This window comes from Pseudorasbora parva, chromosome 1 (genome assembly GCF_024679245.1).
Source record: "Pseudorasbora parva isolate DD20220531a chromosome 1, ASM2467924v1, whole genome shotgun sequence".
Taxonomy (NCBI): Eukaryota; Metazoa; Chordata; class Actinopteri; order Cypriniformes; family Gobionidae; genus Pseudorasbora; species Pseudorasbora parva.
In genome coordinates, this window is record NC_090172.1 from 65,493,464 (window position 1) to 65,506,588 (window position 13,125).

At 38.1% G+C, this 13,125-nt stretch overlaps 1 protein-coding gene and 1 long non-coding RNA gene across 4 annotated transcripts in view; one reads left to right on the plus strand and one right to left on the minus strand.

Annotated features, from left to right (window-relative positions):
* Positions 1-13,125, plus strand: part of ndrg2 (NDRG family member 2) — a 59,010-nt gene that overhangs the window by 37,688 nt on the left and 8,197 nt on the right. For all 3 annotated transcript variants that reach the window (XM_067447599.1, XM_067447601.1, XM_067447600.1), the window contains 3 exons: positions 9,216-9,336; positions 10,884-10,946; positions 11,026-11,086. In XM_067447599.1, the coding sequence (XP_067303700.1) occupies positions 9,216-9,336; positions 10,884-10,946; positions 11,026-11,086 (245 nt within the window). The remainder of the gene's footprint in view (positions 1-9,215; positions 9,337-10,883; positions 10,947-11,025; positions 11,087-13,125) is intronic.
* Positions 809-5,276, minus strand: LOC137080824 (uncharacterized). Its single transcript, XR_010906343.1, has 2 exons — positions 5,145-5,276; positions 809-936 (listed from the first exon to the last, which is right to left on the minus strand). It is a non-coding gene; the product is annotated as an uncharacterized lncRNA (long non-coding RNA).

The window sequence follows — 13,125 nt, forward strand, 5'->3', positions numbered from 1 at the left end:
ATCTTTGTACCTTTTTTTTTACACCTAAAATGTGCATATTAGTACCCGTACCATAAGGTACTATGAACCTTTTTAAAATAGGTACAACTGTGTCCTTTTAAGGGTACTGACCCAGTGACAAGCTGTCGTACCCCTAAAGGTTCAATGTTGACATCGTTTTTTCTCTGTGTGTACCGAGCCCGAGCATGATGTCCCGTTCCCTCCCCATGTCCTCTCCTGTAGATCAAGATGTTCAGAACCAGACCCGTTATAATCCTAAAGTGTAAAAAGCTGAGTTATATAACATCATAAACACCTAAAAGAACCAATACAACCAAACTGTGCTATGCAGAAAAGCTTTATTGAGATGCTTTGGGCATTATATCTAGTTTAAACAAGCATGTGACACTGCAACATTTTTAATTGCTGGTTACAAAAGCAACATTCGAGCCTCGTTTAATTCGTCCCTCCCATCGAGATGAAAGCAAATCATACTAGAAGCAAAGGTATGGGCTTTTGCCTTTTTCGATTTGATCTTTTTGATAGTGCACCGGTACATGTTGTTTTGTATCACATTCAACAGTTACATAGAATTTGCCTTTTCTACATTTGGTAATGATACATGTTAATGGAGTGGTTGTACTGTTCTCACTGTTAATTATGTACACTTCGAAGAGTCCTGTGCTTCTGGTGTAGTTATCCTTCATTTTAATACCTTTGCCATTGCAGATTTGTTTGATATTTTCTTCGCTGTCCTTAATGAAGGATTGCTTTTTAACTCTGGCACATAAATTATTCTGCATCAGGTAGTCCGCCCAAGAAGAATTCGTATCTGTTTGAAACCCATCTGGGAGAATGTGTTGTCTCTTGAAAATGGCGTATCGGTCATTGTTCTGGTAATCCGCTCCATCACTGAGAGCTAGAATGAAGAGGAGCGAGAGAAGAGCGGATCTCATCCTGAAAACAAGAGAAAAGAGCAGGTTAGGGAGGTAGATTTTAGTTTGAAAGCAAACACCAGCCATGAGACCATTAGAGACACCCCTGATCAGGCGCAAGGGGGGTCCGAGAGCCAGGTACATTAACGGCGGTCTACTTTTGCTATAGTGAACAATTTGTTGTTTATTTGGATATTAAAGGGGGCAACATGTATATTCAGTTTAACAGCATTGGGTTCAAGAAGTTAACCTGTTACTGAACTGCACAGTGCACATTTTGATGCTTAAATTATGTAATAATAATGACCGGTGGTGGAGAGAGTCCTGAAAAAGCAGAAGTACTGTTACTTGTCAACAAATGTAGTTTAAGTAGAGTACTGTCCTAAATACTACTCAGAGTAGGAGTAAAAGTAGCCCTTTTAAAAGTACTCAAGAGTAGTGAGTATTACGCTGTGAATGTTAGTCCACCTTACACTCTGCAAATTAAAAAAATGTAGCTTACTCTTTAATGGAAGATTCTCAGTACAAACAAAAAAACATGAGATCACCAAAAAATATTTCAATATTTATTTTTATTTTTGACTGTTAGCACTAAGAATACAGCCATGTAATATTTGAGAAATCAACCAATAATCTAGTAACATTTATGACAACCATTCTGTAGAGGTTTTCTTTGAGGTTTCTCAAAGCGTTGTACATCAACAAGTTTACGTAAAAATAAAGAATTATTTAAAACATCTTTCTTTTCAAAGAAAAGTTATTTCTTTTCAAGACGCAATCATGCTTTAATTTCAATGGACATTTTCTCTGTAAAAAGAATAGAAATCAGAATCAAGTAACTCGAGTAAATAGTTTTCACCACTGATTAATTTTGCTTGCAGTTAAAAAATAAACCTGATTTAAATATAAATCCGATGTTTTATAAAAGTTATTTGCAATGTACAGCACAGGCCAAAAGTTTGGACATTACTATCTGTAATGTTTTTGAAAGAAGTTTCTTCTGCTCATCAAGCCTGCATTTATTTGATCAAAAATACAGAAACATGTTTAAAATTGTGATATATTATTACAATTTAATATATTTGGTTTTCAATGTATTATCCTTTAAATGCTGATTTATTTCTGTGATTAAAGCTGAATGTTCAGGATCATGATCCTTCAGAAATCATTCTCAGATGAGGATTCATTATGAGTGTTGGAAACAGTTCTGCTGACTAATGTTTTTTTTATAACTTGTGATACTTTTTTATAATACTTTGATAAAAAAAAAGTAAAAAATAAAAAATAAAAAAAAGCAATTAAAAAAAAAAATAGAAATCTTTTGTAACAAAAATATGTACTGGTCAGTAATTTGGGGTCAGTCATTTTTTTTCTTTCTTTTTTTGAAATAAATATATAATTTTATTCAGCAAGGATGTGTTAAAAATGATAGTCAAGGAGATTTATATTATTTGAAAATATGTTTTTATTGTGAATAAATGCAGTTCTTTTGAACCTTTTATTCATCAGATATATACGGCAGCAGAACTGTGTCCAACACTTATAATGAATCTTTCTGAAGGAATTTCTGAAGGATCATGATCACTGAAGACTGGAGGAATGATCCTGAACATTCAGCTTTGATCACAGAAATAAATCATCATTTAAAGTAGAATACATTGAAAACCAAATATATTTAATTGTAATAATAAATCACAATATAAAAAATAAAATAAAATAAATCTGTATTTTTGATCAAAAAATGCAGGCTTGGTGAGCAGAAGAAACTTCTTTCAAAAACATTACAAATAGTAATGTATCTAAACTTTTGGCCTGTACTGTAAATGGCATACAATTTTAAATCGCCATGAGAACACATTACATTAAAATATGCACTTCAGTAAGCTGACAGAAAGCAGGTTTAATGCGTTTACATGTTAAACGAAATCGATGTAAGGGACAAAGATCTAGCAGTGACCATCAGTTAATGCCTAATGCACTGAAGCCTGGCAAACAATCGAGCTAAATGAAGAGTTTCCAGCAGATGGCACCGCAAGCTTGTACAGGGCGGTCCATTTGTAGTAATTGTTTAAGGCGATTTGACGATTGCAGTCATTATATATTGGGGCGGTAGTGGCTCAGTGGTTCGTGTAGGTTGTCTACAAACTGAAAGGTTAGTGGTTCGATCCCCGGTTCCGCCTGACCAAGTGTCGAAGTGTCCATGAGCAAGACACCTAACCCCAGCTGCTCCCGACGAGCTGGTGCCTTACATGGCTGACATCGCCGTCGGTGTATGAATGGGTGAATGTGAGGCAAGATGTAAAGCGTTTTGGATGGCCATAGGGTCTGTTAAAAGCGCTATATAAATGCAGTCCATTTACCATTTACAGTAGCCAGCACTAACCTCTTTCATAAAGCATGCGTGCCTCTTACTCTCACACTGGCCGCTATGGTTGATTTGACGGGAGTCAAACATTTTATTTCAAAAATGTTCGATACAATATATTTTTCTTCTTACAAGCTTTTATAATGCCATTGGTAAACCAAGGTTTCTGAATTTTATTATTAACTGTAATTGATTTAAGTGGACAGCATTTATCATAAATTTTTTATATTTTTTCCAGGAAAATATCATAAGCCTCATTTACATATAATGAATACCGGAAAGATTGTGCACAAATCTGTAATGGAAACGCAGCTACTGTCACACGCACGGTCTCATGGAAATTAAAATATTGTAAGTTACTGCATAAAAATCTCTCTCTTTCTCTCTCTCTAATATAGAATATATAATATATACTATAGAATAATGCAGCATCACTGTACACATTTTTAGCTATGTCTTTTGAAGGACAAAAACAGAAACTTTAACTATTGGCTTTTTGCATCAAGTCAGCTGTCACTTCTACTTTGTGCGAGGCCCTGTGCGGTCCTTGCAATGGTACTGCCCCTAATGTAAAGAATCATCATAACTTTATTCATTTCAACACCATGAAAATTATTACCAAGAAAAAGTAATCTGATTTACAGTTGTAAAAATAAAGAACTTCAACCATGGACGGTATAGTCAGCCGGATCTCACGAAAAATGCGTATAAATAGTACGAGTGTGCAATGTCGTGGAATGTTTACGTCAAAACTCATTTTGGTGTGTCTATGGCACGCTGTTTTTCGTGTGCATATGATACGCATTTTATGGCGTATTATACATACGAACCCCCCACCCCACTACCCTAAACCTACTCAAGAGCGTGTCATATATACGCCCCACCACCCTAAACCTACCCAAGAGCGTGTCATATATACGCCCCACTACCTTAAACCTACCCAAGAGCGTGTCATATATACGCCCCACCACCCTAAACCTACCCAAGCGCGTGTCATATATACGCCCCACTACCTTAAACCTACCCAAGCGCGTGTCATATATACGCCCCACCACCCTAAACCTACCCAAGAGCGTGTCATATATACGCCCCACCACCCTAAACCTACCCAAGAGTGTGTCATATATATGCCCCACCACCCTAAACCTACCCAAGAGCGTGTCATATATACGCCCCACCACCCTAAACCTACCCAAGCGCGTGTCATATATACGCCCCACCACCCTAAACCTACCCAAGCGCGTGTCATATATACGCCCCACCACCCTAAACCTACCCAAGAGCGTGTCATATATACGCCCCACCACCCTAAACCTACCCAAGCGCGTGTCATATATACGCCCCACTACCCTAAACCTACCCAAGAGCGTGTCATATATACGCCCCACCACCCTAAACCTACCCAAGAGCGTGTCATATATACGCCCCACCACCCTAAAACTACCCAAGAGCGTGTCATATATACGCCCCACCACCCTAAACCTACCCAAGCGCGTGTCATATATACGCCCCACCACCCTAAACCTACCCAAGAGCGTGTCATATATACGCCCCACCACCCTAAACCTACCCAAGAGCGTGTCATATATACGCCCCACCACCCTAAACCTACCCAAGAGCGTGTCATATATACGCCCCACCACCCTAAACCTACCCAAGAGCGTGTCATATATACGCCATAAAGTGCGTATCATATGCACGCGAAAATGAATTTTGGCGTATACATTCCACGACATTGCACACTTGTACTATTTATACGCATTTATGTGTGATCGGGTTGGTATCAACAAAATAATTGGATGTGCATTAATATAATGACATTTTCTATAAATATATTAAGTGTTTCCGTCAGAGTGCAGGTTTACCTTTGTGTTGGTCTTGAGCTGGTGTAAATGAAGAGTCTCTTGTAGAGTCTGATCTGGAGTTCAGAAAGAGTCAGTCGTGTCTGAGACGCTCACTGGACTCTGATATTTATTGAAGATGGGTGTGAAAAAAACACCTCGTTTCTTGGAAATGCATCGCAAACACATTTATTTTCAATGTGTTGCTGCATCTAATAATAATATTGATGGTTTAAAGGCACATCACACTGACCAGTGAGCTCTTCAAACTCTGACTGTGTGGTTAACACTCAAAGTGTCAAAGTGCACAAATAAGAAAATAAACACTTTATATATAAACTGTTGAATTCACTAGAAGTTTCTATTATTGTTTGTGCAGTTTTTGGTAGCTAGAAAGTTCCCCAGAATTGAGAATTGTTTGTGCGTTCAAATGATTGATTTAAGAGATTTGATTTGAAGAATGATATAAAGGGCCCATTGATCTGAGCTTGTGCACCTCAATTTCTTGACCAATAGAAAGCATTATTTGTGGGTAATATTGGCAATATCGAATAACATAAAATGAAACAATTGTGTACAATTTATCACACTAGTGTCCTTTTATGTTTAATCTGGAAGTTTGCTTTAAAATATGTTTCTCTTGTACAAAAGTCACACTTTTTTTGTGTTGTTCCTAGCTCCAAAGTGACCAGCCTACAAAAACTACAGCTTAAATCTCTCGTTATGCTATATTATCACCAAATATTGGATTATATCTTTCTGTCAACTTGTCTTCTTTAATTTAGGACAGGTTTTGTATTTCTTTCTGAAACTGACTGATTTGTTAGACCTGCTCATTACAAGTCACAACATAAAAAGGGGAAAACAGACAACGACGTCTAGTAAATGAAAACTAGTTTATTAAAGTGAAATGAACACAAGCAGAAGTCTATATATATATTCATCGGCAGATATTATAACCGTAATTAAACTAAACTATCCCTGTTCTCTCTTCATCGGCAGATATTATAACCGTAATTAAACTAAACTATTCCTGTTCTCTCTTCATCGGCAGATATTATAACCATAATTAAACTAAACTATCCCTGTTCTCTCTTCATCTGCAGATATTATAACCGTAATTAAACTAAACTATCCCTGTTCTCTCTTCATCGGCAGATATTATAACCGTAATTAAACTAAACTATCCCTGTTCTCTCTTCATCGGCAGATATTATAACCGTAATTAAACTAAACTATCCCTGTTCTCTCTTCATCGGCAGATATTATAACCGTAATTAAACTAAACTATCCCTGTTCTCTCTTCATTGGCAGATATTATAACCGTAATTAAACTAAACTATCCCTGTTCTCTCTTCATCGGCAGATATTATAACCGTAATTAAACTAAACTATCCCTGTTCTCTCTTCATCGGCAGATATTATAACCGTAATTAAACTAAACTATCCCTGTTCTCTCTTCATCGGCAGATATTATAACCGTAATTAAACTAAACTATCCCTGTTCTCTCTTCATCAGCAGATATTATAACCGTAATTAAACTAAACTATCCCTGTTCTCTCTTCATCGGCAGATATTATAACCGTAATTAAACTAAACTATCCCTGTTCTCTCTTCATCTGCAGATATTATAACCGTAATTAAACTAAACTATCCCTGTTCTCTCTTCATCGGCAGATATTATAACCGTAATTAAACTAAACTATCCCTGTTCTCTCTTCATCGGCAGATATTATAACCGTAATTAAACTAAACTATCCCTGTTCTCTCTTCATCAGCAGATATTATAACCGTAATTAAACTAAACTATCCCTGTTCTCTCTTCATCAGCAGATATTATAACCATAATTAAACTAAACTATCCCTGTTCTCTCTTCATCAGCAGATATTATAACCGTAATTAAACTAAACTATCCCTGTTCTCTCTTCATCAGCAGATATTATAACCGTAATTAAACTAAACTATCCCTGTTCTCTCTTCATCTGCAGATATTATAACCGTAATTAAACTAAACTACCCCTGATCTCTCTTCATCAGCAGATATTATAACCATAATTAAACTAAACTATCCCTGTTCTCTCTTCATCGGCAGATATTATAACCGTAATTAAACTAAACTATCCCTGTTCTCTCTTCATCTGCAGATATTACAACCGTAATTAAACTAAACTATCCCTGTTCTCTCTTCATCAGCAGATATTATAACCGTAATTAAACTAAACTATCCCTGTTCTCTCTTCATCGGCAGATATTATAACCATAATTAAACTAAACTATCCCTGTTCTCTCTTCATCGGCAGATATTATAACCGTAATTAAACTAAACTATCCCTGTTCTCTCTTCATCAGCAGATATTATAACCATAATTAAACTAAACTATCCCTGTTCTCTCTTCATCGGCAGATATTATAACCGTAATTAAACTAAACTATCCCTGTTCTCTCTTCATCGGCAGATATTATAACCGTAATTAAACTAAACTATCCCTGTTCTCTCTTCATCGGCTGATATTACAACCGTAATTAAACTAAACTATCCCTGTTCTTTCTTCATCGGCAGATATTATAACCGTAATTAAACTAAACTATCCCTGTTCTCTCTTCATCGGCAGATATTATAACCATAATTAAACTAAACTATCCCTGTTCTCTCTTCATCGGCAGATATTATAACCGTAATTAAACTAAACTATCCCTGTTCTCTCTTCATCAGCAGATATTATAACCGTAATTAAACTAAACTATCCCTGTTCTCTCTTCATCAGCAGATATTATAACCGTAATTAAACTAAACTATCCCTGTTCTCTCTTCATCTGCAGATATTATAACCGTAATTAAACTAAACTATCTCTGTTCTCTCTTCATCAGCAGATATTATAACCGTAATTAAACTAAACTATCCCTGTTCTCTCTTCATCGGCAGATATTATAACCGTAATTAAACTAAACTATCCCTGTTCTCTCTTCAGCTGCAGATATTATAACCGTAATTAAACTAAACTATCCCTGTTCTCTCTTCATCTGCAGATATTATAACCGTAATTAAACTAAACTATCCCTGTTCTCTCTTCATCAGCAGATATTATAACCGTAATTAAACTAAACTATCCCTGTTCTCTCTTCATCAGCAGATATTATAACCGTAATTAAACTAAACTATCCCTGTTCTCTCTTCATCTGCAGATATTATAACCGTAATTAAACTTAACTATCCCTGTTCTCTCTTCATCAGCAGATATTATAACCGTAATTAAACTAAACTATCCCTGTTCTCTCTTCATCGGCAGATATTCTCTGGCTCATCTCACAACAGTTCCCACACCAGCGGTTTTATAGATTATCAAGCCAGAATACGCTAATCAATGACTAAAGATCGTTATCTCATAAACTCATCCTCTAGCCCTTCAGAAACGTCCTGTTTCATTCTACATGTTTTCTCTTCTTCTGGAGTCTCTCCATCATTGTCTAACTCAGAACAGTATCTAATCTGAACAGTTTCTGATATTTTCAGTGTGTCTGTGTGAGGTAATATGAGCTGCTAACATGAGCTCTTGAAGCTCTGCCCTCTTCTATAAAAGGGGCGGGGAGCAGCAGCTCATATGCATTTAAATGGACGCAGACAAAAAGGGGACGTGTTTGTTCGCGCTTAAAAAGTGGCCATTTTAACATGCTATGAAAAATGATCTGTGGGGTATATAACATCACATACACACTCTTGGGACATCAGATAATTATTTTGCATCTTGCAAAAAGGAGGATAGGACCCCTTTAGAAATAATTGTATGCTTTTTTGTGTTATTAGCCATGTTTCCCAGACAGCAACATAGTGTCAGCCCAGATCTGGATGTGGGCCTTCCGGATTAGCACTTTGGGCCTATGGTGTAGTTCTAAATAGGCTATAAATTAAATGAAAAATGCATGTATTAATGTAAACAGTCATACTCCAGTTATGTTTTATGTAGTTTTACTGTGTTAAAATACTTCATTGTGAAGTCAGGACTTCCCAAATCATGCTATTCATGAACCATAAGACACATTAACTTCAGGTCGAGTCACTTTAAATGAACCCATGTATATTTCTCTGTCTGTCAGGTAAGAGCTGCTTCTCCACCCTGTTTAAGTTTGAGGAGATGCAGGAGATCGTGAAGAACTTCACTGTGGTCCATGTGGACGCTCCGGGACAGGAGGACGGAGCCGCCATTTATCCTGCTGGGTACGTGATGCTTTATACATATACACATACATATATAGTGTGAGTAATTATTAATACACACAGCGTTTAACACTTGTCAAACCATCTTCAGCTCCTCAGAAGGTGTTAGTGGTTTTACAAACCCCCATGTTTGACTATTTTTGAATGCGTTCACATGTCCTCAGGCCGCTGTGTTTCACATTAGACGTGTGAACAGTCCTATAGGTGTGACCTGTGCTGGCAAAATGAGTTGCAATGAGAACATTTTCACATTTCTCTATTTAAAAAAAAAAAAAAACACTTCAACATGATGGATAATTTATTGGTCAGCAAAGTCAATTTTCCGTGGATATGTGATGATTTCATTACTAGTTGGTGATTAACAGGCTCAGAACCTCAACATGATTTTAAGCTACTCTCAAAATTCTGAAAAACAAGCTTGAAACACACACACACACACACACACAAATGCACGCACGCGCACACACACACACACACACACACACACACACACACACACACACACACACACACACACACACACACACACACACACTCTTAGTAATTTGAAAGAGTTTGGAACAACCAGCAAACGGTAACCAATGGTTACCAACGGACTTCGAAGCTGCTCGTCATTGGTATCTGTGGTATGTGACAGGTCTGCCCCAGCGTTTTGGGAAATGGCAATATGGTAATTTTAATGGTAATTAACTGAAAGGACCATGCCAGTATTTAATTTCTATAACAGGTCATGTTTGAGTAGCCTAGAAATCTAGACGCACTCTAGCGGCAGCAAATTTAATTTGCCCGCAAGTGTCGTCTAGCAACTCTCAATACCCTTCTGAGCTGTAATCGCCTAACTCTTGCTGGGCCAATCACATCGTGTATAGAGTCGGTGGGCGGGGCCATAATGACGACGGCCGAGTTGTGTTTGCGTGCTTCTAGTAAACACAGAAACTGGCGAACGGCGGTCTTTCGAATCAGCTTTGACCGCGACTCTGGAAGACTTGGAGTTAAGCTTTTCTCTGAGAAAAGAACAAAGAACGGCACTGAAGTCATTCTTAAAAAGGGAAGATGTGTTTGAGTTTAGCCGACCGGATACGGCGAATGTTTAATCTGTCAGCGAGCTCTGCTTCACCTTCGTTGCTCTGGTTGGTTGTAGCGCTATCCTATCGCGTGCAGAGGGAGTTTGAAAGACAACCGTTTATCCGCCCCTCGGATTGAGCCGTCAATGGAGAGTTTCCAGACCAAACATCTTGATGTGGCTTGTCAGGCTAATGTTTGAGTACTCGCTAAGACAACTCGCCAATATTGTGTATGTGTGTATATCAGGATTGAGCGCTTCTCATGCAATTGAGAATTCACTATGAATATTCACAAAAGGGAATGCTGCACTTTTAAACGAGGCCATATTTGTGCTGAGAAGAATTGCCAGTCATCGAGAAGCCAGGGCTTAATGAACTCAAACCTCAAATTTGAAGAAAATTGACATGTTTCTCTTGTTTTGCCGTGTTCATTCACGCTCATTTTGCCAGCACTGGTCACAGATGTTTTATTCTCTCTGACAGATACCAGTACGCAACCATGGATCAGATCTCTGAGATGCTTCCCGCCGTCCTGCAGTTCTTTAAGTGAGTTCTTTAATGGTCTCGTGATATACCTGACAGCATGATTCTGTGCTGTACGGCTGATTATTTTCATCTGCTTTAGTTTCCGCACAATTATCGGCGTTGGAGTCGGAGCCGGCGCTTACATATTGTCCAGATTCACTGTGAGTGTCACGTGTTTCGTTTATTTGATGTGGAATATCATGCTTATTCAGTAATATACAGAAATTATGTTTTACATGTCATTGATGGAATAAATAATCCAAATTGATTGAATATTAAAAATAAAAAAAAAACTAATAAAAAATACCATGGTTTCTTGAAGAACCCTGCAAATTCTTGCAAAAGACTAATGCTAATTATTCAGATTCATGGTACAGTATACACTGTCCAGGCATAACATTATGACCAGTAAATAACACTGATGATCTCTTCATCAAGGCTCCTGTTAGTGGGTGGGATATATTAGGCAGTAAGTGAACATTTTGTCCTCAGAGTTGATGTGTTAGAAGCAGGAGAAATGGGCAAGCGTAAGGATTTGAGCGAGTTTGACAAGGGCCAGATTGTGACGGCTAGACGACTGGGTCAGAGCATCTCCAAAACTGCAGCTCTTGTGGGCTGTTCCCGGTCTGCAGTGGTCAGTATCTATCAAAAGTGCTCCAAGGAAGGACCAGTGGAGAACCGGCCACAGGGTCATGAGCGGCCAAGGCTCATTGATGCACGTGGGGAGCGAAGGCTGGCCCGTGGGGTCCGATCAAACAGACGAGCTACTGGAGCTCAAACTGCTCCAGAAGTTAATGCTGGTTCTGATAGAAAGCTGTCAGAATACACATTGGGTCCTGCCTTTCATGTGGATGTTCCTTTAACACGTACCACCTACCTAAGCATTGCTGCAGACCATGTAAGTAAGCTGCGCTCGTGAAATGATAAAATGTTGCGCAGGCGCGAATTGATAAAGCCATTGGATTGTACTTTGAATGAGAAAGAATTGCAGTGCTCCATTCAACCGCTATAGAGTTAGAACCGGTGAATGCGGTTTACAGGTTTCATAGAGAGAAAGATGTTGTTTGTGTGCTGCAGACAGTCATGTTTGTGGTCTAAATAGCTCAATATGAGAGGTAACGCGAAACGCAAAGACGTGAAATATAATAAAGAAGAGTGGCTTGATTAGGTGGTGGAAATAACAGGTAATAGGCACAGTCAGACATTTATAGTCTCTCACACACACACACACACACACACACCGCAAGTGTCAAAACACCTCAGGAACACACATCAGTTTAAATAGATGTGTGTGTGGTTTGGGTTTCAGAGATGTTTCGATAACTATAAAAGAGTTCACATGTCGCCTTGAATATACTTAGCTATAAGCTCTTTTTAATTTCTTCTGTTTTTTAAGCATTTAAATGGATATAATAGCCTATTTAATTTTAAATACTTCAATTTATTTTTGATATTATATTACAGGCTGTTAAAATTATATTATATTGTTAGCGTAATAAAGAATTGATCTCACAACTGGATTGTTTAGGGATCATTGCCATTAAAAAGTAAAAGAAAATATTTAGTTTATCACTTAGTTACATATAGGGTTAAATAAATAGAAATGGCACATTAAATTTAAGTTATGACTGCATGATAAAACCTGTGTGTGTGTGGGGGTGTGTGTTCGTGTGTGTGTGTGTGTGTGTGTGTGTGTGTGTGTGTGTGTGTGTGTGTGTGTGTGTGTGTGTGTGTGTGTGTGTGTGTGTGTGTGTGTGTGTGTGGGCATGTTTTTGTGACATATCAGGACACAAATGTGTATAATGAAATAGGTATGATACAGGTAGAGGGTGAAATATGAGGACATTACCCATGACATTACTTTCAGTTCATGTCCCCACTTTTCAAAAGGCTTATAAATCACACAGGAGGAGTTTTTTTGTTGTTGTGAAAAAGTAAAAAGGCAGAATGTTTCCTGTGATGGGTAGGTTTAGGGGTAGGGGTACAACGAGTTAGAGGCGTTGACTTGGCCTCCAAATTCCGCCGATCTCAATCCAATCGAGCATCCGTGGGATGTGCTGAACAAACAAGTCCGATCAATGGAGGCCCCACTCAGCAAATTACAGGACTTAAAGGATCTGCTGCTAACATCTTGGTGCCAGATATCACAACACCTTCAGGGGTCTAGTGGAGTCCACGCCTCCAAAAGGGGGACCGACAC